Source organism: Pezoporus flaviventris, unplaced genomic scaffold (genome assembly GCF_033815535.1).
Source record: "Pezoporus flaviventris isolate CSIRO_AGI_PZ_B2104156 unplaced genomic scaffold, CSIRO_AGI_Pfla_v1 ptg000037l, whole genome shotgun sequence".
Taxonomy (NCBI): Eukaryota; Metazoa; Chordata; class Aves; order Psittaciformes; family Psittacidae; genus Pezoporus; species Pezoporus flaviventris.
Window position 1 is genome coordinate 18276127 of NW_026892585.1, and position 26658 is coordinate 18302784.

Here is a 26658-nt window from a genome sequence, read left to right on the forward strand (position 1 = left end):
TGACAGATTAGAAAGTTTTATATGTGATAAAATAAGCAATGTATACTAGCGATCTGCCAAGATATTTTAAATACATTATTGAGCCCGTGGAATTAAAGATGAAAAAGATCTGGTAGCTGATCTAATCCATCTCTCTGCTCACTGCAGAACCATTTGCTGATGTTACAAGTTCTCTCTTCAGTCTGTCTTAAAGAGATTTACTACACTTGACCTACTCTAAATGCTCCTGTGTTGAGATAAATTTACCCCAGTTATTTGTCTATCTGAACTATTGTAAAAAATTTCTCCTCTCCTTTAGTGTGTGCCCTGTAGGTATGTGTGCAACGATTATATCCCCACATAAATTTAATGGACATCCGTTACCTCAGAATTTATATTTCCAACCGGTGTCATTCTTGTTTGGGCTTGATGATCTTTTATTATTTTTTTTTTTCCAGAATCCTTGAAATGATTCTTTTGGAATTTTCAAATAACTTATTTTTCAAATTTAGACAACTCTTGAGACTATTCATTAAAAGAATAAATGTAAACCCACCATGATATAAATATAAACCATCAAGAAAATGCAACAGAATGCAGTAATTTTTGACACACTTCCCTAACTTTAAAGCCTGTTTTTTCTTTAAAAAACGTTGCTTTTGCAATCACTACTCAGCTTTAATCTCCATTTTTAAGAGCTTTTTAATCCACTCCATTTTAATTTTAGCTAGTTTTTAGTGTAACTGGTTTAAACAGAATTTGACAGAGGTGCAAAGGTTGAAAAGCCTGCAAGTTCCTATGAAACAGCAGAGACAGTGTTTGGCCAGGGCCATGGGCAATCCAAGAAACTTCTAGTGATGGTGTAAAGTGAAGCAAGGCATTGCATCTTGTGCTGGCTTGCCTGGTGCCCATCAGCAGCCACCACCCACCTGCAACTAGTGCCCACGTTGTGGCCACCCAGTTGGGGCATAGATACCTCTATACTTGTGACCATCAGACAAAATGGCCTTGACAAGGACTTTAAGCAGCAGTGGTACAAACCATTTGCAAAACAAGGGACGAATGCTGTAAAAAGGTTTAATAAAACTTACTTCAAACTGAATTTACATTAATTGTATTTAACTTACACAGCTTCTGGTACATGGATACTCCGGACTGCAATCAGATGCATCATCAGAAATAGTTCGGCTACAGAACTCACATTGCCAGTATTTTACCTGCTGCTTCTAGTATACATGTCATTGTGTACGAATGTCTTTAACCTTAAAAAAATTCCAGTGAGCTGACTGCAATACTTTCATTTTTCATGTAAGAATAGGCAACGTAAAGATTCAAAATAAATAGCGTGAAAGAAATACAGGTGCTCCTAATGCTGCTTATGTAATTCCTGTTTGGGATAAAAGTGACGCTGAATTATGAAAGGTTTTAGTTCAGTGAGCACATTCAGAAGTAGCTTACCGGGTTTTGTTCATCAAGTCTGCTCCACGCGCTTTGTAATAATCTAAATTTTGTTGGAATTGATGAGTCACTGGTCTTGGATTTCTCTAAAAGAAAAAAATAAATTAAAAAAAATAAAAAGAATACCTTATTGGAATTTTCTGAAAGATTTAAAGAAAACATGAGAGATACAGTCATTAATGAAGATCAGGAATGTAGAAATTTAAAGACCATTTCTTTTCCCAGGATCTTGGTTTCTCAAGGCAGTAACGCCACTTAGATATAAGTGAAGTCTTAAAATACTTAAAATAATACTAAGCGTTACCAGAAGTCCACTCCATGCTCACAGAAAGTAGTGCTCTTTCACACAGCAACGAGGTTGAGGCTGGAGTGGTAACATTTCTAATTAAATCAATAATTCTTGGACAAATTCAGATACTGATCTGATGTCTTCCGTTAGGCCAGCTGTAGAATTTTGCCAACTCCAAGGAGAAGTGTTATTTTGAAAGAAAATAGTACTAGTAAGGAGAAACTACAGCTAACACTTCGAACTGGATGTATCACTAGAAATGCCTTGGTTAAGCATTGAATTGAATTTCGTGATACAACCTGCACACTGCCACTAGATGGCACACGGAGCCTTTTTTCTCGCCAAATTTCACTCTAGTCAAAACTGAGACCACAAGTAAGTTCCGCTACAACGAAACATATATAATTAATATTGAAGGCAGAAGCCACTTGTTAGTCTCTACCTCTGCCATAATGAACCTATTTCACTGAAACCCTCAGTAGTTCTGAAATCATCCTTTCCGGATCTAATTATCTGCTGAACATTAGATTTAGACCAAAGTATATGCATAAAATCTCTTGATCGAATGAATGCATCCTGAAGGATGCTATTTGGAGGGGAAAGTAAATATCTGTAAGTAAAAAAATTTTCATACAGATGAAACCAAAGTAACAGAGAGGTATGTATATATACACATACACATACACATACGCATACAAAAACTGGAAGAGAAACAGCTTAAAGAAATGATTTATTTCTAGTGTAAAAAAAAAAAATTGGTAAGTTTATGCATAATAATCAGATATATTGTATAAACCAGTTCTAAATACCTTCCAAGTATTTGCTTTAAAGGTTTATAATACCTCATGTTCTGCTCTGCCTTCTTAATTCCTTCTAGTAGTAAATATAGTTTCAATCAACTACACAATGAGCTTTTTGAAACAGTCACAAATGAGAGCACGTTACATTTTTGATGGAGTCAGACTTCAGCTGTTTCAGCTTCACGTATATATTTGCCCTCCAGATTTCATTATAGACTTGAGCATCCACAGTCTTAGCCTCTCATTTTCCACATAAGAGCAGATAACCCTCTTTCCTTGTAAACCTTATTTTTGGAGGAAGATACAGAAGTTGCATTTTGAAAGACCAAAATATTTCATGTGCACAACAGACTTAAAGAGGTAGTAGATATCAAAGGCCAGGATGATTTCTGGGGTCAAATTTAAGGCTGGGAATTTCCAGATAATTTCCTGCAGTCAGACTTAATCTTGTATGAAATGTCCCATTTTCTTTCTTTGGAAATACATCAAACATTTTTAAAGTATATCCTGTTTGTAATGTTCATTAAAAAATTAAACAACTAAAAGCTATTAGGCATTAAAAAAATCCTTATCTATCCTACCACCCACATTGTAATGGGTGCCTATGTTTTAATTCTCCTGTTATAAAAACAATATTTGCATAACTCTGCCCATTCACATGGCTTGTAAGTCAGCCCTCATCAACTGACAGCAATAACAATGAATCAGCTTTAGTTACTATTGCTCTAGTTTGGTAATTCAATGCATTTCTATGATAATCAAATCCAGACTGACGTGATGAGGAAAATTGATGGTTCCGCAACTCCTATGAGAGTAATAAAGCAATGTAACTTTTCTCCCAAGAATTAAATAACTTTTTTCTTTATATGTTTTGATGATCATTTCAACAAGGTGTAAGAGTAAGAGATGGTTGAAAGAATGGGCACTTCTTAGTCATAAGACAAGTCCTTTGAGGAATTCATGCAACCAGATGCTAGCTGATTTTTGCAATTAGTTTCTAGTAACTCAGTATACATTCAAACTTAGCAAAACCATCAAAATTTCTTTTTCCACCACCCAATAAATAAAAAAGATGACCACTCATTGCTTCTGAATAAATAAAAAATAAAATAAAAAGAAATCATGTGGAACAATATCTTGAAACATATTTATGCAGAAATGACAAGCAATTCAAGACACGAAAGGCTGATCTACTATCTAAGCACTTAGAGCCATTAATAGAAATAATGATCTAACTTGAACATATTGAATGAGGCTCAAGCATTACTTTCACAGGGGCCTATTTAAAATCCTGTGAGGTTTTAAAGGTATCAAAGGAAGCAGCAGTTTAAAGTACTATTACATGCAGTGAAAGAAAAAGCCCTCATAAAAAATGCTGTTGAAGAAAACATTAGAAATGTAAGACAGTAAATACCAAGTGTTACTGCTGCAGCTCCTTTTCTAACACAACAGAGAAATCCTTTTGGAAGATTTCATTACTCAAAAAACCCCAACCTGAGGTATATGTTATCAGACAAGTATCTGTGAAGTATCACCACAGAAATTTTAACTACTTCTGAAAACTCAAATTCTGAAAACTCAGACAGCAAAAAATACGATTTTATGAAGATTATGATCTTCATGTCATTGTGATGGTCCTTTAAATTTATATTCTTTTTAACAATTTCAATCAGTTAAATGTAAGAAGCAGAAATGAACACCTACACAATTAAAAAGTGTCTTCCTTATGAATTTAAACTCATTCCTCTCTGTAAGCATACAATTTGAGCTGTGCCCTATTATATTCAATGTATTAGGACTGAAGGCTAAACAATTTACAGCAAAACATAGCTCTGTTGATTAAAATATTCACAGTAACCAGATTTTTTTCCCTATAGAGTGCAATTGAGAATGGCCCTATATATATCTTTAATTGCTTAAGCAAGTAAAGTTTTTCCTTTTTTTTTTCAATTTGTGTTCTGACTAAGTACCTCAGATAAAATATTTGGTCTTAAAAGGATAATGTTAAAATGAGAGTGAAATCAACCCTTCCAATTAGCGGTTTGTTGAATCCCCTAAAGAAATTGTGTAAGGGCATTATACAGATTAACATATTTATGGTTTTCCCCTTCTAAGGAAAGACAGTGCAGAAGTCACAGAGAAAAGCTGCCTGCACCCATACTAGAAATCCATCTTTCTCACACCCATTTTGTAGGAGCAGTCTGCTGGTTTTATCATTCTTCTAATCTTAATTTCTAACTACAGCAATCGTAGTTTCAACTGGTAGAAAATGCCCAATTTATACTTTTAAAAGGATAGTGTAAGAAATTGAGATACAGAAACACACAGAAATTGATGTGATTTTGGACTCTTTCTCTTCAAAATATATTAGTCCTGCCCAGAGGGAAGAGATGCCTTAAAATGTTTCAGGTATCTCTGAGATTCTCCTGCTTCTGAATCTGTCTTTGCCTAAAAGATGCCACCTTGTCATCTGCCTGCTTAAGTCCTCACCCGTCCTCCTTTTGTTCTCAGCCACCACCGGACTGACTCACTCCAGTTCCTGTGGTGTGCAGAAGGTTCTTGAGGGCTTTCTTATTTGGCTCAATTCACCTCCACAGTCATAGAAGGGACCCATGCCTGCTCTCTTCCTAAGCAGGGGGCTGAGTCCACAGTCACTATCACACCCAATTCAGAAAAGATGCCCTAAACTTGCATAAACTGCTGAAAAGCAATTCCCAACAGCTAAGGATCGTACACTATGCACTCAAATTCCCCAGTATAACCTTTTTCCTCCCTGGTCTCTGGAGACATACCACGTTACAGAATATTACCTACAGAACAGATAGGATATAGCAAAGCATGCTTGTGCATGACAGAAGTCACAGGCAGACTGTTCTACAACATATTAGGAAAATCAGTTACTGCAATGTAATATTACATTTCACCATCTCAATACACATTATTTGTAAAAGCTGACATGCAGATGCAAGTGGAAGAATCTCTGTAACACTCTTTCTTCTCCTTTGCCGAGGTGGTTCCCCACTTCTCTGTTCAGTATTATTAACAGGGAAAAAAAAAATCAAACACAATTTTGCACAAAGTCTGAAGGCTCAGAATAAGAGACAAAAATGAAAAAAGAATTTCAATATGTCTGAAGAAAAAATGAGACTTATTTCAGCGAACACGCTATTGCTTCAACGCCAAGGGAAAAGCACTCGTCATTAGAGAAATGAATTGCTCAGCTGTTTATAAGCAAAAAGCTCTGGGGGAATTTCTCAAGGCCCAAACCACAAAGCACTGCAGGGTTACACAAACATATGTTGCAGGTGTTTTAGGGTAGACAGGTGGGAAAACCTGAGCTACTGAAAAATACTCCACTTAATAGACTGTATCTGAAACTAGATAACCTAAATGAAACAGGGAAAAAACAAACAAAACAGCAGCAGTGAATTATACATACATGCAGCAATAAGCTAACCAAAATAATAACCTCACTAGAGCCAAACGGGATTTTTTAAAAGTACTTTTTTCTTTATATTAAACAAATGTTGCCAAATACAAATTTTTTTTTCTAAAAAATTAATATTTTAAGCCTGAACCAAAGAACAGACTGAACTAAACATTTTTATATATAAGAAAAGGATAATGGTGCAGTGTTGTTCTTTTTATGAAAATATTTTTAAGGAACAGTTTGTTCCTTTTTTTCCCTCTTTAGCTGACAGGGCAATATTGGTTTGTTGTTTTTTTCATATTTCTCATACAGTCTTAGATATTTTTGTATGGAATTCCTAATGTTTTTCCTTTCATTTGTTTCTAACGAAAGTTGGAGGAGCATATGACTCCTATATTCAGTAATGACTGGGGTTGTCAGCAAAGGTTTAGCTTTTCCTTCTTTTATCACCTATGATTCTTTCTTCAATAAATATGATACAAACATGACAAAAATCTGGCCTGGGGATAGAGCTGAAACATAGCAGCTGAAGCGTGGATCGGGAACACAGTTTGCGCAGTTTGGCAGCAGTTTTTCTATTAGATACTAATAATTAATATGAAGTGCATACTAATGATTATCTAATGGCCTAGCTGTACAGAGAATTTTACCTTCCCTCTTTTTATTTTTCTGTCAGGTATCCATCCAAGCAGCTGTCTCCACTCTATGACTAGACTTACACAGTACAAGCAATGGCTTAACATTACATAAACGTACCACAATATTTTGTATACTAAGCAACCAACCCACCCCAAACCCTTGAGCACTCAAAGGAAATGACATTCCCCAAACAAAACTTTCCTTTCACCTCCTCATCTTCCTCTTCCCTAGTTACACCTTCTGTAGAACAAGCAACACACTGGAGCACAAAAGTTAGTCTATCCACCTTCAAACCTCTGACTTAAATACCTACTAAAAAGAAAAGAAACCCAGTGAGACATTAGAAGACGTAATGCACTACTGCCAGTTCAAAAGTGGTTCAAGGCCAATAGCAAAATATTATCCAAAATATTTTGGATAATATATCTGCATCTATCAACTCTATGTATGAAAGCAGCACAACATAAAGAGTATCCTAATAAAGAACTTCCTTTTATCACAGGAAACCCATAATCCTCAAACTGGGAATAATGCTTCCTGTTTACATTTTTCATAAAGATACTATGGGTCTCAATTGCAGAGCTTGTTATTTATAATGCAATAACAGCATGAAGAATAATCATATTTAATTGTTTCTAAAGAAAACCAGGGAGTGCTTTTTTGCCTTTTTTTTTTTCCTTGAAACGACAAAAATTCCCAGGAAAAAACCGCAAAGGAAAGAAAATTCAGTTAACTGGGTCAAGGCAGGAAGAAACCTCTGAACTCTGATCAAGCTGAAATAAAATATCTCCAGTTTTGTTACGTGACAACCCTCCATTCCCCTGGCAACTAGAAATTTCAGATACCAGGAAGATATTTTAAATACCATGCGTTATGGTCTGTTTTTAACTTCATACACACAAGCCTTCTCTCACATGGGCATTCTATGACAAGAGATGAAGAAGTGAAAAAAATGACAAGAGAGATTTAAAAATGCTCCAGTGATTTGACTGAAAGAAATTTCTAGTTGTATATTTTGGCTTCTAACCTACTGGGAAGCCTTTTCTTAAATTTTATTTATAGTTTTATAGCACATTGTATTTTAACAGGTGATCAAATCCTACCAGATCAGCTTTTATTGATATCCCAGACAAGAAGACTCCGACCTGTCAACGTTCAAGTTCATAACCTGCGTAAAATCCCCATCTTGCATCAACAGGATTGCTTAAGTACCTTTTAAATCTGCCTCTTAATTTAGTTGCCTATTTTTCAGCTGAACCCTTAGTTTTCAGAAGTAAATTAACTAAATAGTGAGGTATAAATCTGACAGTGTTCAGCCCTACCCCATGACAGATTTATGCTCTGGCATCTTGCAGCCCCTCACGGTTAAGAACAGGAGTTTTACAACATTGTGGAGGATGGATCCAGGCTTTTGAAGGGAACACACAGCAAGCCTTGCTTTAAACCCTGGAATGCTTCAAATTATGAGATTTAAAATATGACATCTTTATGTACAGAAAAGCTACCACATTATGGTTTTATTGGCACTCGTTTTGGACAACCTGCATAAACCCTTAAAACCACACTTACAGCATTATATCTTCTCCAGATACATGCTTGTACACAAATTTCACCTATCAGGGAAAACAAGGACATTCTAAGGTGCTATTTGGTTATTTCTGCTACATGGAAAAAAAACCCAGATTAATTTATGATCTGTGTGTAATGTGATACATAAAACAATTCAAAAAGGTCGTGAAAAAGGATCTTTCAAAGAGCCCCATGCACACACCGCAGCAAAAGGAGCATGATGTTGAAGTCTTTTCCTCTAAAACACAGAAAAGAGCCAAAGTCCTGGTACTGTGGTACAAGCAACTCCTCTCATTTTGAGACTTCAATAATTAGACCCATTTTGATCACTACTGCTCCTTAAAAAAGACAAAGGACAAAGACATCAAATCTCCAAACATAGATGTGAATTTCCCATAAAAAGTTACAGCAAAAGATAAAATCTGCTATTCTCACTCCTACTTGAAAATGTTTTGTTCTTTTTGAGAAGTGTTTCCCAATACAAATGTACTCTTAATAGCTTTGTATACAAGAATTAATATATTAATATTTACTATAAATAAGTCAATACACCATCAGTATATCTACATTTATATCAGAAGAGACTGAACTGAAACTCCATCATAATAGATGGTACATGATTCCGTAGCTAATCTATCATACATTATTGAAAAGTTATAAATCTATTTTTATATAACTCACAGTTTGTGTTTTGCAAATTTTAGTCAAATAAATAAATTATTATACAGAGAACTTTTGATTAGGTAGAATCAAAGTGCTTTAAGTGCTTCCTTTTGATAAACTACCTTGCAAACTAGAAGTGATTAATTGAATTGTCAGGTTGCACATAAGAAGAACCATAATCACCTCACTCTAACATGGTTAAAATACATTTTATTAGTGTAATTTTATAAACAACATCATTACTCTTTAGGAGAGGGTCAGTAGCTTTAGATGACTTCTAAGCAGAAGTAAACAAATCATTTGAAAGAAACAGCCCCAAGAAATTCACAAGCAATAAGTTTTATTGGTAGCTGAAGTAATTAAGAGCTTAAAGTGCTCCAGCTTCTTGCTTTAGCATCAGGTACAATCAGAATTACTTTTACTTTCCTATTGTCCTGGGTTCAGCAGTAGCAGTCATTTTTCTCTGTTTTAGGAGCTGGTGCAGTGCTGTGTTTTTGACTCTCAGCCTGGGAACAGTGCTGATAACACCGATGTTTTTAGTTGCTGCTCAGTAATGTTTACTCTGACCAAGGACTTTGAGTCTCATGCTCTGCCAGGGAGGAGGGGAAGCCAGGAGGAAGCAGAGACAGGACACCTGACTGAAACTGACCAAAGAAGTATTTCACACCACAGCATGTCATGCCCACTATATAAAAAAAGAATGGCAGACTGCCACGTGCAGCACCTCACTTGGTTGTGTCTGCAGTCTTGGAAGCTGGACTACCCTATGTTCTCCTACAACTGGACCTTGAGTTTGTTTGGAGGTTCTAGCAGGGGAGCGCAGCTACCGTATACCTGTGACTGCTGAATGGTACCTCCTGTATCGGGGAAGGTCGTCCTCCTTGACTGAGCGCGCAGCTTCGGGAGGGATGCACGTGGAGTGGTGAGGGAAGAAGGGGACACCCGCCTAGCCAGCCAGATCAGCCGAATCAACTCTGGCAATCAATGGGGTGACAGATGTCGCAGCCAGATTGCCCTCAGAACGATATCATATCAACTTGCTCAAATAGAAAGAACAGGTTAAAGTTTTGGCTTCCAAAGGAAGCATTCTCTTCTATCTTACCTCTCTAAAGTACTTGCCCTTAACATGGCAGAGCTTATGAATTCCTTCTCTATTCTCAATCTTTCCCAGTTGTCGCTCTGGCCTTCTATGACATTGTCTCATGCCTTCTATTTAATGGGGAAGACAAGGTGATAAAAAGCATAAGTATGAAATCTTCAGAGAAGATTAAAAAATGGAAACACCTTCCCCCCCCCCCCCCCCCTTGTGTTTGCAATCAGTCCGACTACATTATCAAGCAATTGCCTACACTATTACATACTTGTTTTAGCATTAGTCGGAAGTAGACACTATTATTACTAACTTGTCTTTAGCCATCTCCTCTGACAGGCTCTGTACTACTCCACTCTCCCAGAAATCACCAGCCAAGCCACCAACTCCTCACCACCCTCAAGGCTAGCAGCCTTCCTGCTGGGTCACCCAAGACCAGCAATGAGAACAATGGAGTCAGCTTGCCCTCCTTGCTGGGCTCTGCTTTCAACTGCCAGGCGCAGACTGCAGCACCACCCCATCCAGCCCTAGATAGACCTGGGAAGTCCTTAGTTTCTGCACTTACCTGTGGCACAGCTTTGCTTTAACTATGAGAGGTGTCACTATTCAGGAAACTGCTTTATTCTGTATTATTTCCCACCATTTTCCTACTTATTTAAATGTAATAGGTGCTTAACTTAGATTGAATCAATATTTGTGGGTTCTTACCCAAACGACCATCCTGGGCATACAACACTAAAGAGAGGACAATACTGCAAACTGCATTGTCATTGGCAATCTAAGAGATCAGTGTTCTCCTTCAAGTGATGACTACTGTGTTACATATGATACTGAGGAATGAGAAAGACTTTGAAAGATTTCTCATTTGAAAAGCTTTGTCTAGATGAGTAATCAATCACCTTCCGAGCTTTTTTCCTGAAAATATTATTTGTGATGTACAGGATACTTTCAAGAGGATGACTATTTTATGGTATGTCAATTAAATGGTTAACATATCAGGGGAGATTGCAATGAACTTTGAGATGACGAAGTTACTATACTGTGAGTACTGACCACTAGCCTTTTTATATTTTAAAATGCATAGGTGCACTGGGAATGAAGGTTTTGAAACAAATGTACAAAAATTAAGAGGGTTTTAAATTCATGGTACACTTACTATTTTTATGTGATACTATGGCAACATGGTTATTCCAAGTAATTTATCATTAAACTCATAGTTGCCTGTCATACCTTATTCTATTAATGAAACAAAATAACCTAGTATTTAAAACAAGAACTGTTAGAACAAAGCATGGAAAGCAAAAGTTACTGATTTTAAGAACACGAGTGTAAACAAAGAACAAGTTAATATCATGTCTTTTTCATGTAAAATATGTTCAGTTCTTAGTTGTACAGGCCCACATTTAAAAGCTTAGCATGCAGTTACAGAAAATAACATTGATGTATTCAAAGTGAGGTGTTTAGATTACATCTAACCTTACCGTATTTGCAAATGGGGAAGTCAGACCTTAAAAATGCTTGGGTTTGTTACAAGGAATTGAATGTGGTTATAAAACCAGAGGTTGATTTGAAGATCCTGACATGTTTTTCTTCATAAAAATCTACATTGCATTAAGGATGAAGATCTTAAACTTTTAGAAATCAAGGCAAACAGAAGTTGAATCACTGAAAGTAAATACATTTATTTCTGTTTCTCCTAATTCCTTCTCTCCCAGATGAAGAAACACGTACTTAGCTTTTCTGGAAAACCTTGTTTCCTTTATCAGCCATATCCCTTGTCAAGGCAACTCTCAGTTAAAGTGTATGTGACCTTACCCATACTGCCAGCTAGCAGTGCACTGGGATATTCATTATCCCAGCTTCCTGATGCTTTTCGTACAGCTAAACCCCCTAATGTATTATTGCAAATCTCCCGAATTATCAGTCCCGTTTTTCATGATCAAAAAATCCTTGGAGAAAAGAAAACATTTGTTCAGAGCCCCCCTCCCCCTTTCTGGTACCCCTCTAACAAAATGGGCTCCGCACCCCAGCAGTACCTCTGCGTGTAGGTACAAATTAATGAGCTCCTAATGCCCAAACAGTGCCAGATCCCAACTTCTGATTGGCTGCAATCTGGTCATTAAAGAGAGGTAATTAATGCCAGATTGCACACACAATGCTAACTAACAAACAAACAAAACAACCCCAAACCTGCTTTTCTCCTGCCACAAACAGCAAAACAAACAATCCTGACATAACGGCAGCTTTCAAAGGACAGTTGCAGCTCTGCAGCGGCACCTCAGCTAATGAGTGTATAGAAAAGAATTTATCTGAAGAAGAAGAAAGTGAAACTCAACAGCCTTTCAGGCACATGAAACTAGCTTGGAGAAAACTCTGAGATGGTGGCAGCTACTTAAGAAGAAAATTCAGCTGAAAATAAATGTACAAAGAGTTCAGTTCAAAATTTCAGTAATGTGTTTTCCCCCTGTCACTCATTGCTCAGATTGTGAAAAGTGTTAAAAGCCGGAATACAGATTTCTTCAACTAATCGTTATATGAGTAATCATGACCAGATATTATTGCTTAAGTTTTCTGGCAGTTCCTGTAATTTCATTCATGACAAACTAATACAACTTCTGTGAAATGTCATGTAGGCTTCATCAAGGATTTAGTTAGAATTTAATATTATTATACGGCCCCTCTCAATGTCAGCAAATAGCTTAAAATACAACGTTGAAAAAATATCAGCAGCAGTAACTAGAATATTATTAGGATAACAAATTAATTCCCATCAACCAAGCACAACAACTTTTTTCTTTTTTTGAATCAATGGCTTATGATAAAGCTGTCTTCTAAATAGCTTGCTCAATGAATAGGGTAACTCATGACATTAAAGTATCCGAAAGCTAACTTATTTTACAAACATATTGGGAATAAATACAGTAAGCTTTCAGACAAAAGATGGTTGTCAGGTTCTTAGTATGCAATGTGAAACTGTAATGCTCTATGTAGTGCTTCAGTTTTCTAATAAGTCACTATGATAAGGTTAACACTTCGACATGGAACAACATACAAATAAGAACACCCAATGATGAAAATTACATTGCTTATGTTGCTGTATTAGAATTTTATTTGCTAAAGGGTGAAAACAGATTTGCAAAATTCACAGTTAACTTAAAACAATAGTTTTAAGCCTTTTATTCCTAGCCCTGGCTGCCTTCAGGAAGGAAAGAACATCTGGTTATTTAAGGCACACAATATGTTCACATTTTCTATGACTTTTGTTTCTAATTGGTTTTTTTAATTTTTTTTTTATTTGAACAACTCTAGTTAGAACTATGTTTTTTAATCACTTTATATTTTTCCACTGCCCTATTTCTGTATCTCTACTTCTTAATTTTGTAGCCTTTGTTTTGAAAATTAACAGTGCTCAATGGTTTTGATATGGAAAAAAAAAATGAAGTAAATTGGCCACTCATGGGATATTAATGCACAGAGACACACCTTCAGTAAAGGCTTTTGGATACACACAAAGGATACGCACAAAAAAAACCTTCCCTTATTTTGTCATTTCACGCATACATACTTTCAATAGCCTGTTCTTCCACAGGAAGTTCTACGAAGGACTGTAAGTGCATAGAAGTTAACTTTCATATAAATGAGGTAATTATCTGTTCAAAGATTAGAAATGTGAAACAAATACTCTGCTAAGCAGGTTAGCTTTATCATTCTATGCAAAGACAACAACACTGGTTTGAGCTTTTCATTCCACATTATCCTAAGAACTGGAGTTAGCCAAACACAGAAAAGGCTGAGATTCAATTATTCTGCATTGATCCATTCTCATGACTGTAAAATTAGTACCTCCCAGGCCCCCCTTCACGGACAAGTGCATTAACTTGTTTTCGGCTATTAGGGAGATTTGTATTTCTCTTCTGTAGTGCTGGAATATATCAAAGACATGGTATCTAAAACATCCTATCATGCCAACTGCCAGCTGGGGTTCACAAAGTGAAAAGCAGAGCTGCTCCATGCATGAGATAAATGTCAAGCACTAATTATTTTTCATATTACTGTTATTACTGGACAATGCTAAGGCTTCTCCTATGTTTGATTCCACAAAAGGTCACTAATTTGCCCACCTTTCGGAAAAAAAGAAAAAGAAAAAGCCACCATCTTTTAAGAATAGCTTTCATTTGGCATTTAGGTTGCTCTCCTGATGACGACTGCAGTGAAAAGAAGTAAACAAAATGTGACAGGTTCATCAAGGCAAAGTTTAACTCTCCTGATAGTCTACAAGCCAAATCAGAACGGTAAGAAGATACCTGTTATGTCAGACCATGAAAACAGAAGAAATAACGCATGTTATTAGACAAGCAAACACAGATTATCTCTAGAATTGGAAGTTACAGGTTGAAAGGCTGTATCAGGTTCATTTTAACTACTTCACTATTTATGACAGGATTGATCCTCAAGAACTTTTCAGTTTTATGTGTGTATCACCAAACTTTCTTAGTCCAAATACCCCACAACTTCCCCTCAGTGAGATTATTTGGGATTTATCTAGCTGCAAAATTAACTTCAAAGACAATGTATGTTAACAAACCTGCAAGTGGCAGATTCCTGTTTATCCATGTCTTTGGGCTGTGGCCAGTGGTATGAGGTTCAACAAAGCAAAGTGCCGGGTCCTGCATTTGGGTGACAACAACCCCATGCAAAACTACAGGCTTGGGGAAGAGTGGCTGGAAAGCTGCTCCAAGGCTCAGAGAGCAAGACTCTCCCAGATATTTAGACCGACACTAAACATTCTTGCTATGTTCAACAAACAATGAAATAAGACACTGGACCATGCAACAGTCTCCCACAGAAGATTTCCCCAAATTCATACATTAAACCCCAATCTTGCAAGAAATGCCATGCAGAACAACTCAGCCCTGGGTCATGAGATCTAAATTGCATCGAACTAAATGGAATTTCCCATTAGAAACTAGACGTTGGTGTTGGAACAATGCACAGGAAAACATCAAAAGGGGAAAAAAAATCATTAGGCACTGAATTTGTTAATCATCACTTACAAGTTACACTACTGACTAAAATCTCCTTGTCTTTTCTTCCAATCTCCTTTTATCTGCTCAGGGAATAAAGGCAAACTGAATTATCTTTATGCAGAAAAAAAACAGGTATCAGAATTTTCCCACATATGCTGGTACATAATCTGTCAACTGATTTTAGAGTACTACAGCACCCATAATGTCTTGTTGAGTAAAGACTCATATCCTTTCATTACATGCAATAAAAATTTTTGACAGACTTGGAAAATTTTTATGTGTAGGTCTCACAGAATAATGAGACTTCCATTTCAGTAATACTTTGGATTGAACCAATATATGCTTAAAGGCACACAAGTGAAACTTTAAATCATACCTATGGAAAGATAAGAAACAGGTACTCAAGTCATAGCACTGAAAACACATTTCTTTCTCAGATCAGGAGCTATTTCTATTTTTTTCTTTTAGAGGGATCCTTTAGAACAGTTTAACTTCCTTATACTGTAAGAAGTCCAGATCTGTTTATGCAGTCTCAACCCAAAGGTACAACATAAAATGAGAAGTGGCTGGAAGTCCCAGAGGGCTCTTCATTCTCTGGAAATTCCAGCTTCCTAACATTCAGAGTATTTTCCAAGCAGATAACTACACCTCAGAAATGAGGAAAAATTGCAATTAATCATATTTAAATTGACAAACCAACTAGAGGTCTTGGTATGAAAGAGCTTTAAGTAGTTATTCACTACCTGAAAGACATGGTAGGAACTACATCCACTATATTCCAAAAGGGGTTCAAGGTACACCTAAGAGTGCTAATTAATTGGACATGGAGGCCTTAATGAACCTGGCAACTTCATTCTGTTGAAGACATGAGCATAAGGAGCAGAACAGTAATTAAGCTTCTTTTGCAGGAAGTCAGTGGTTCATTTTTGCCCCCTTTAGCTGGTAAGGTATTTTGTATACCACTTAGGATGCTGTGGAGGACAGCTGAATAATTATTAATTATTCTATCTCTTAACATACACTTTAAATAAATGACAGATTACATACTGGATCTAGTTTGATACCTTGGCACAATTTTCCTCCCCCTGCATCTTCCCTCTAAAAAAAATACTTCTATCTTGTTTTGATAAGACAGTCTGGGCAGTCTGATTTCACAGACTGATGCTGAAATCTTAAGAAAGATTCCTGAGATCTAACATTACAAACTTTCTTACGTACTGAAAAGATGATATATTTTACTTCTCATCATGAAAGAAACCTTTGTGCCAAGAGGAATGAAGAAAGCAGCTGTAAGGATGCAGATTTCTGCAAAAAACTGATACAGAAACAAAGAGACAATTTCTTTCTTAATCCATAAAAGTGTAAACATTGGTACTGAATGAAATTTTGCAGAAGCTAGTCAGAGTGCAGAAATGATGAATTTTTCACTTACAAAGGTGACGTGCATCAAGATGAGGCAAATCAGACTTTACACTGGCAGCCTACTAATGGGACGTGCACAAAGACAGTTCAAAACTAGCAGCACAAATTCTGCTATCTGCCAAATATCTCAGTACTACAAAGATAAAGGTATATAGTTTCATCTCAAACACTTTATCCACTGTATGGTGGATATCTGCTTGATATTATCACCACATATATGCACATGCCATTCTGAAATAAAGAGGTTTGCTTTCCTTTAGTCCTGATGAGTATGTCAGAAACCGCGTGCTAGTAATATGTAACATAAAAATTATGAATGTATGCATTTTATTCATATGGATCTTTTCAGGCTGGAAAAGCAGTCTCTTATTTTTAACTGAAAACCATCACATAACTATTATATACTGGGCAGAGGTAGCACTTCAGGAATTAACAGTGATTAATCTGCAGTAATCCCATGAAAAAGGTCTTGCCGATGAAACTGCATAACAATTTCTTATATAGCTTACACGATTACTATATAAAACCTGGTTCCCTCAAAAGTACACTTGGTGTCTGTACAGAATACCAAGCAAAGTTATTCTAAAGAATGTAAAAATATGCAGTTATGAGAGCTCCTGGATAAGTCTACCAAAGCAGTAGAATAGAATTCTTTGAAGAGTAAAGGAACTTGCTTCTACTCTTAGTTACCAACTCTTGATCTTCTGGTCAGGTAAGAAGAAACTTGAAAAAACAACACAGTCCCCAAAATGCAGGTTGTTATTAACTTCATAGTATTTAAAACATTTTATTGCAGAGATTTATTTTCTGTATTTACAAAGTGAGCATCTCACCTTTGGATCTCGGAGAAAAAGTGCTCTTAGGATAAGGGAGTGAACATCTCCAATAGGTGGATAATGCATCAGAAGTCCCAAACAGGTCTGATAATTACTTGAAATCACTACAATGCAAATGAAGTCAGAAAGAGAGAGAGAAAAGGAGAAAAATGACATATTAGTGAAATATTACTATCTTATTCTGATATTCCAAATCAATACCTTTTCCAGTTGATTCATTATAATTCAGATTCAGCTGTCTTTTTCCACATTAAGTCTCTTAGAACTCAAAGAAGTGCTCAATATATAAGTGCTCATATATTGCATAATCAAGCTTCATGACTACCCTTTGTCCAGTATCATTAAGGGCAATGCTAAAGCTACCACTGACTTTATGTCATAGACATTTATGTTAGCTCTAGATTTAGACGCCTAAATTTAGATCTCTGTAGCTGTGCACCCAAAGCCTGCCTGAGTCAGCAGAGGTCAGGGCAATACAGTCAGTGAAGCCTGAAGAACCAGTTCTACACTCTGAAATGGACATTGACTTTTCAGACACTCATCTGCAGATAGATATTTAAGTATAATAATCTGTGAGATAAATTTTACCTTTGGTCTTGCTTTTACAGTAACTTTCCCTCACTGACAATTCTTTGCCGCAGTATCTTTTTATGTTGTTCTTATGTACATATATGTATACATGCTCACATAGATGTATATACACACATGTAAAATGAACTCATGAACTTCTTGCTTATAACTCAGAAACTATACATGAAATGTGCAGGAAAAAGGCTAGATTTTAATTTCATAAATATTTAAAAAATGTAATATACCATTAGCTTACATTACATACATTTGTTTTTTTTCTCTTTCAGGAAATTTTCAGCATGTTTTGCTAAAGTTGATAATTTAGTTGTAGTTCTATTTGATTTTACCTGAATCTATGTAGTACACTCTATGGTTCTTTGCTTGTCATTGTCTTCCTTTTTTTTTTTTTTTTTTCCCCAAATCTATCTAATTATGAGTGCAATTATTAAAGAAATCTTTTCAGGCAGGTCTATGTAAGCTACTTCATTTCTTTTGCACCATCTAAAACCAGGCAATCCATCTGCCACAGCTGTCAAAGCAATGCCTGCTAATGATGCCTGCACTCTGCAATGTAAAGGCAGCTTCCAACAACAGCAATTGTAAATAAATTTTGAACAACCTTTACTATTCTGATAACTTCAGCTGTAGTAGCAAACACTTTCAATTAATCAGGCCTCTCCACCAGAAAGGATCACTCCAAATACAAAATTATTTTGAATCAATAAAAGGCAATATAAAGGACTGTTTTGCGGACAGAAAGATTTAAACGTTTTACTTTTTTTCTTTCAGGCGAATAAGCCTCATATCCTCCTGTACCTTTTTTCCCTCAACAAGAGGATTATGGGGAAAAGATGCAGGACTGGGCAAAATGAATAATTATAATCTGTGTAGGGAACCACTTTATCATCTTCATTTCCGTTGCTGATCCGACAGCTTGTAATTTCATACATCTGCTTTCATTTGTAAAGCACTCACTTATCCTACTCATTCTTTATCTGTTCTGCCTGTTCTTTTCCCTACCCTTTGTTTTTCTTGCTCATATCCAGGTACGTGTTTTTTCTTCCTGAAGTCACAAAGCTGGCATAATGAACACAATACAATGGTCTCCATCAGAGTTCTTTCAGAGGAGTATAATACTAGCACCACATCGTACATACCCAATCAAATTCTCATACGTAAATCAAATTTAAGATACTGCACTGCAGTTCTGACCATGATGACTTTTGACCAAAGAAATAAAAACACGGAAAATTGATACTAAATTCTAAATACTTTCATAAACGATAAGTAGTAGAGATGAACACATTTCTACTTCAAACAGATCAATACGTGTTTTATTCTGCAATGTAAAATGGATTAAAATTATTCTTTCTTTATTTTTCCGGGAAGAGCTCTTCACTGTCTCACAGATATAGAGAAAAGTAAATATTAAAAAGCTATTTTACTTCAGTGGTGCAGACTTGACTCCTGACAAAAGAAATGTATTTTCACCCACAAGACATCTACCCTAATTATTAATATTTTGAAATGTATAATAGTGAAGCAAATAATGGAAGAAGGGGGAATCAAATTGTTGGGCAATGACCTTTGCCCCCTCTAATCCCTAAAAGTTAAACTTAAAAATGAAACTTTACTATCCAAAGGAAGTTAAAAAACCTTCACTGAGGAAGGTCTGCTGAATTTTATATTTATTTTATATTTAGGGTTTTCCTCGCATATTCAGCTGTCCCCTTTTCCCATAGAAATCTACAGAAAAGAACATTGTTGCCAGTGTGTTATTTGCTGGGGAACCTTGGGTTAAAGGGATCTCTTTGCTGAAAGACCTCTTGGTACCCTTTGCTTCAGAATGATCTGTATGCTGCCCATGAGCTGGCAGCGTGTGCTGCAGCCCACAAAGCCAACAATATCCTGGGCTGCATCGAAAGGAGAAGAGCCAGCACGTCCAGGGAGGTGATTCTGACCCTCTTCTCTGCTCTCGTGAGACCCCACCTTCAGTCCTGTGTTCAGCTCTGGGGCCGCCAGTACAAGAAGGACATGGACCTGCTGGAGTAAGTCCAGAGGCCATGAAAATGGTCAGAGGGATGGAGCACCTCTCCTGTGAGGAAAGGCTGAGAGAGTTGGGGTTGTTCAGCAGGGAGAAGAGAAGGCTCTAGGGAGCCATTATTGTGGCCTTTCAGTACTTAGAGGGGGCTTATAAGAAAGATGGGGAGAAACATTTTAGTAGACCCTGTTATGATGAGACAAGGGGTAATGGTTTTAAACTAAAAGAGGGAGATTTGTATTGGACATAAGGAAAAATTCTTTAAGGTGAGGGTGGTGAGCCACTGGAAGAGGTTGCTCAGAGAAGCTGTGGATATTGCATCCCTCAAAGTGTTCAAGGTCAGGTTGTAAGGGGCTTTGAGTCATCTTCAAACGACGTAGTGAAATGCCACTGCCCATGGCATGGGATTGGACTAGTCTGGACTTCCTGTATCTTCAGAACAAAGTGTATAATATAATCCAACCGAGTGGCAGTTTTGTTAAAAATGATAAAGAAAATAGCAGTAAACCAAAACAAAGACACCTTCTCTGAATATGTCTATTTGATTTAAAAGAATAAAGAATAAAAGCATAGGAAAAAAAGTTTCTGGAAGGAGATTCTGTGCAGTAGAAATTTATCCACTCTCAGCAGTAGCTGTATGGTGGTGAAATTCAATGGTGAAATATCTTACACTTTGGCCAGCTGCCTTGTAATAAGCTTGGTGCTTCTGTACCTGTGCTTTTCCTTCACTAAGTGGCTTGGTAACAGTCACATCTGGATCCAACTTCTACTGTGAACACAGCTATTCTTCAAGTGGGAACACAATAAAAATATACTTATTTGAACACTCTTCAGTCAAAATTAGGTCCTGGTGCAACAGTGACATTAGTTTTAAAGGTCTTACAGGTTTTTTCATTTTTGTTCTTCTTGAAGGAAAGGGAAGTATATAAATTACATGTATTTTTGCACTGCACCCTCTCCTCTATTCTGATTTCATCAGCAACTGCATATACATCTATATTGGTGAAGAAGAACTAACATATTCATGCTTCTGATTTGAAATATCAAAAAAGGATGTTTTACATGATTTTTTTCCAAAGAAACCCGTAAGATAATTTATTAAAATTCACAGATACTTTGGTACACAACCCCACACTTGGCTTTTGAGGATTATCACTCCATGAATAAAGCTGTGCTTGGATACAGATGTAAAACTGATCAGAACAGTTTACAGAATAGATTACAGAATACATGATTATGTATCTGTAATGTCTAAAATGTATAAAAAATAATCAATCATCTAAATGCTCCCTTCCCTTCAAATAATATATTATCTGAGTAACACACGATTTCAAAACTAAAATAAAAATAAAATGAAAAATATAGCAGAAATAATACCTTTTAAAAATCATGTCCTTGAGAACATAATAATAGAACACGGAAAAAAAACCCCATCAATTCCTAAAACAGCAACTTCTCCCCCACCCTCAAATATGTTGGCATAAAAGAATCTGAAAAATTTAAATTTAAACTTCCAAATACTTTCAGTACTGTATTATTATCCGTGCTTATATTTGACATTTTTAGAACATAGTATGTTAGGAGCTCTGTTATTATTCCTACCGTTTTGAAGTTTTTAAACTGAAAATTTCCAGACAATTTATTTAACATCATTGCATGTTTTGAGCTAACATTTCCTTTCACCAAATAAAGAGAAGCTTTTAGAAACTCAATTTATTAGAAAATGTTTTAAAAAATATTGTCCCAGAACTTTGAACTCCATTTAAAGCTCATATATCATCAATAAAATAATGAGGAAAAATGGAAAACTTTTCTATTTCACATATATAAGAAAAGCTTTCTTGTATCAAAGCAAGAACTGTGGGATTCATTATAGTTTGAGTTTGACTTTGAAAATGTATTCAACTTTACAGTATTTATGACTGGGTATTTTGTTTCACCATTCTATTATGCTTAGGGTAACTAAGTCCAACTATAGAACAAAGAGTTACTTATTACAGAAACATATTACGTATTACAATTACAGTATAGTATAAGTATTAGCTGTTCTGATGAGATGTCTTTGCATCTCATTTGGGCAAATGTACTCCACTTTAAAGCTATTTACTACTCTATTTACTAAGCCTGGGGATTTCAGAGAAAAGAGACTGATTTCACACAGATGCCCAGATGCCTAGAACACATTTTTAGCTCACATTTTCAGCTACCTTATACTGATACTTCTGCATGAGCACTACAAAGCAAAAGAAAAGAAACCCAGAACAACATTCCCTCTCAGAAACATAGAGGGTGCTTACACAGTTCTAAAGTTTGGGATTTTTTTGAAAGGGAAATGATGACACAAAATAAAACACGGATGCTAAGAAACATTTTTACATGCATGTGCACTACATCTATATTCCAAAAAAATTAATATTATTTCAGGTTACTGCACATAAACAAGCCAGACTTCAATTCCAGAACATAATGACCTGGAATTAGATCATCCTGAAACAGCAGCATTAATTTTGAAACCTCTAAACTGAATTAAATGCCCACTTCTTTGAGAGAGATGTAAGGTAGTTCTATATGATGCATGTTTATTTAGAAGTCATTAAAAAAACACATGAAGGCAGACAGTGGAACGACAGTACATGTAAAGTATATCCACGTTATATTTTCAAGATTGGGCCCTAAAATAGGAACCACAGATGTTGAAAACTTCATGTGTCCTAGAATACAAAATTGTGTCAAATATGTGACCCTGTTATAACCTAAAACTTACAGATTGCATATATGTAACTCTGAACAGCATGCTACGGAATTCATATATGTAATGACAGACATACATCTTGCTGCAAAACGCACTCTTTGTTGCAGCAAAGTTGTATACAGAATTTCGTGAAAAATACGGTGCAACAGAAGTAAATGTCTCAATCACTGCAGATCTTCCTTCTCCCATTCACAATTATATGAGGTTTCTCACATTTTTGTGATTTCTTGTTTGTCCCATATGAACATATTTACTGGTCATCACTAACTGATAAGAATTCCCCTTTGCACATCTTTTAGGTGTAGTAAAATAAGATGAAATGATAACTTTTTAAAGATGCCACTTGTGTACATAATAAACATATTTTGTAATTCTTACTTATCTCTGCATTTACATTTACTTTGAGATATGCCTTCGAAATTACAACTCATTGTCTTGTGTATTTTCACATTTGTCACAGCAGAACTAGATACAAGTATTTCCAGTGTCAAAGGCAGCCTTAACTCAATTCAACAGCCTGGTCAGAAGGTGGAGCTCTATACATACCTGTATCACTTACTGCATATAAAATCTGCAACTCTATATAAAACCACAGAACTACTCAGAAAACAAACCTGCATTTAACTCCAAGATACAATTTGTTTCATAAATACAGCAGACCGCATCTGATAATAAGCAGGTCCTCTCCTAGCATTTGGAATGATTTTCAATATGTTAGAGAAGTCACAATGAAATGCAGCATTTCTTAAATCCTCTTTTTCTTTGAAAAATAGGTTTGCATTTTTTTAAAAGATTGAAAGATTTCTGATACTTACAGGCATCTCTAATATATAACAACATGGCTACAAAAATGTAGTCAACTAAATTCAGGGTGATACTGTCAGCAAATAGAGCGTCCCAGACAACCAGAAGGTCCTGAAGTGGGAATTCACGTCCAAACAGGAGCCTTACCCAACGCCTGAAAAAAAGAAAACAGGAAAAGAGGTGATTTTTACTTCTCTGTCTTGCCATATGGTAAAGTCAAGATACATATCCCAGGATACAATCTGAAACATTTTACCAGAAAATTTTGCAAATGCAAAGATCTGTGATAATCGCTTAACTAATTGTATTTGTAGAAATGTTACCGTGTCTATTGATACATTACAGAGTATAGAAGCTTACCTGACTAATATTGTTATGTGGTAAACCTCAAAGGACAAAACATATCAATCCTATATACTCTATTTTATCTATTTAATGTGATAGGGATCAAAGACACAAAGGAGAAAATGTTAACACAAGAATTAACCTGGAACAGCAAAACCAGGAAGGTGAAGCCAGTGGTTTTTGAGAAGCCCTGAAAAGCCCAGTCAAGACGAAGGTAGTTCAGTGGCAGATGCCAACCAGCAGTTAAGATGGACTGGGTCACACTCACTTTCAAGAGGCTTCCTCTCTGTTATTGATGACAGTGTTTGCAGCTCCATGTAAAATATACTATGGATGCGACTTTGATTAAACCTAATTTAAATCTTTACCAGATTTAGTGGTAACCTGCATGTAGACGATACAGTTCATACCTGTTCATATCTGTGCTGTTTTCCTACATAGCAAAATATGAAAATCTGTCTTACTAAATGCAATATTTACTTGAGTCTCGAAGCTTGAGATAGTAGAAGAAAATTATTTCTCAAGATTTCTTATTTTCAGTTCCAGCTCTTGAACTGACTTACTTGGTGAACTCGAGAAAGAAACTTTCCTATTCCAGAACAGACCTGCTAGCTTTGTACCTTTTAGGCAGGATTATCTAAGGTCACATTTGAAAAAGCTAAAGAATAGTTAGTAACATTAATCCTGAAATAGTTATTATGAAATGGACTTAAAAATAATGAATTACATTTTTAGCTGGGATATGCAAATTACTACGCATGTGGAATCTGTTTATTCAGTGGCAAGAAAAGATTGATTGCAAATTTCTGCTAAGCAAATTAAGTCATTCTTTAAAACTCAGAAGAATTTCTAAAAAGGCAACTAGAAATTTCATCAAGATTAGTTTCACTTCTAAGAATTCACGTTTAACCACTTTTGTCCCAGAACTCATTGTTGGCTCAAGGCATCTGGGTTTTTTTTTTCTCCTGACTCCAGTAATAAAAGTTCATTTTTAGACAAATGAATTCCAAGAAGTCAGTTGTGCACAAGCTTTTAAGATAGCAACAATCTGTACAAAGAAGACTGTCATAAAAAAAATTCAAATGGCCTGTATTGTGAGTCAAGGTTTTGTTCACTGAACTTTTATTCCCCCTTCCACTGGAACCATATGTGTAAACTGCAAAAACATCCATGTGCAGATCACTACGCATTTTTTTCCCTTGCAAGGCATGTTCTCTTTTAAAAGTGAAAACGTGGTTTTGAAAGGCATTGTAATTAAAAAAGTCACAATATTAGCAATGACAGAACACAAACTCTGTATTCTCCTCTGTGATCAACCCCCTTTCATATGAGGACTCATTTTCAGGCCTCAGAAAGAGAAATCAGAAGAACTGTTAACACAAAAGCAAGGCTTAGCTAGTGCATTTTACACCATGTCTGTTCTATCTAAGGGATTTTACCATATAGTGGCACATTACCCTACAGTGCCTAGCCTACAGGAGACTATTATCCCATGGTGACACAAACATTACCCAAACTCTGCGTGAAGCCTATTACTTGCATCAACAACCCCTCCCACCTGTAAAAATGCAACTTTCAAGTTACACAAACTGTTAGGCAAGAAATTTCAGCTAAGCTTGAAGCATTTGAGTTGACTTTGCTTGCAGCTACCCAAATCTCATTCAGAAGCCTTGCTAAAAGTCTAATACACTTCAAGGGAAAAAATACACCATGGTGTAATGGGATTTGTTATTAGTCTTTTATTAGAAATCTCCTTTGCTCCTTTACTATTTCATTATGTAGTGTTAATTGTTTGTAGATGCAGGTTTATTCTGCTCAAGCAGAAGTCATTCCTTTTTTTTCTCCTGCTTTTATATTTTCTCCTGTGAACATTAAATCTCAGTCCCCAGAGGTATTACGTTTCACAGATGTAGACTGCTGAAGAACAACTGGACTTCCTTTTGCAACTATAATATTACCATTAATTATTTGAACCTTCTTTAGAGGGAGTCAGCAATTCATGCTGTTGTAAATGCCTATCTACTAACTGCTCTCTTACTTTTTTCAGCAGCATTTAGCTCATAGCATCTATAAACCGAGGACCCTATCGCCTTGCTGCCATATGGCAGGACTTCACTCAGCTTTTATACTCATAAAAAGGGATCTTAATTCCTTAAAGTAGGTGTCCATGCTGAAAAGCTGTCTTTCAAACTAACATGTTTTTATTGCCTTTATAAATATTTGCAGAGAATTTAAGACATTTAATAATTGCATTGGAAATGATACACCTTTTTTCTTCTTCCTTTTATTTTTTTTGAGATGGCTGTCTGTGGTTTAATTATTGTTCTGTCCTGTTAATCTTGCCTTACATCTGTTACACCTGCAGACTGCGAGACTCACAATAGTATACCTTTTATCACATGCAGTAATACAGTAATTCATATTTTACTAGGCATACTTAGCAATTAAAATCTACAAAAAAGAAGGAATACAGATTCTTTAAAGCCATAATACACCAAGATACTACATACATTGTAGAATATGTAACTGCATCTTCCACTTGTGATTCCTATATAATTAAACCAATATTCTCAAGAGATCAGAAATTACTAGCAATAGATAATGATTCATTAATGACCTTACAATATAGGAAAAGCAGGAGAAAACTGTGCTCTAGTAAAGCCATTAAATAAGGCAATGATCCAGTCTTACCAGTTTGAAGTAAAACCACAACCATTTTTGACTGAGATTTACAGGACAATTCTCCAAGTATCAATAAAATCAACCTGTTATGTGTTACATATATTTAGCTGCTTACCTTCTCTGTCTTCTTGGAAGGCAGAGAATTCCTTTAAAAACATTAAATAAGCCTAAGAAATGGTTACAGATGAGGTGATACAAACCATTTAGGAGTGCTTATGAGGATGAAACAACACAATGAAATCAGCAAGGATAAGAAAAGCTG

The 26658-nt window shown here is 35.9% G+C and overlaps 1 protein-coding gene across 7 annotated transcripts in view; it reads right to left on the reverse strand.

Moving 5' to 3' along the window:
- Positions 1 to 26658, reverse strand: part of TBC1D5 (TBC1 domain family member 5) — a 319487-nt gene that overhangs the window by 58862 nt on the left and 233967 nt on the right. For all 7 annotated transcript variants that reach the window (XM_061464900.1, XM_061464904.1, XM_061464903.1 and 4 more), the window contains 3 exons: positions 23381 to 23523; positions 17200 to 17306; positions 1438 to 1523 (listed from right to left, as the gene is read on the reverse strand). In XM_061464900.1, the coding sequence (XP_061320884.1) occupies positions 1438 to 1523; positions 17200 to 17306; positions 23381 to 23523 (336 nt within the window). The remainder of the gene's footprint in view (positions 1 to 1437; positions 1524 to 17199; positions 17307 to 23380; positions 23524 to 26658) is intronic.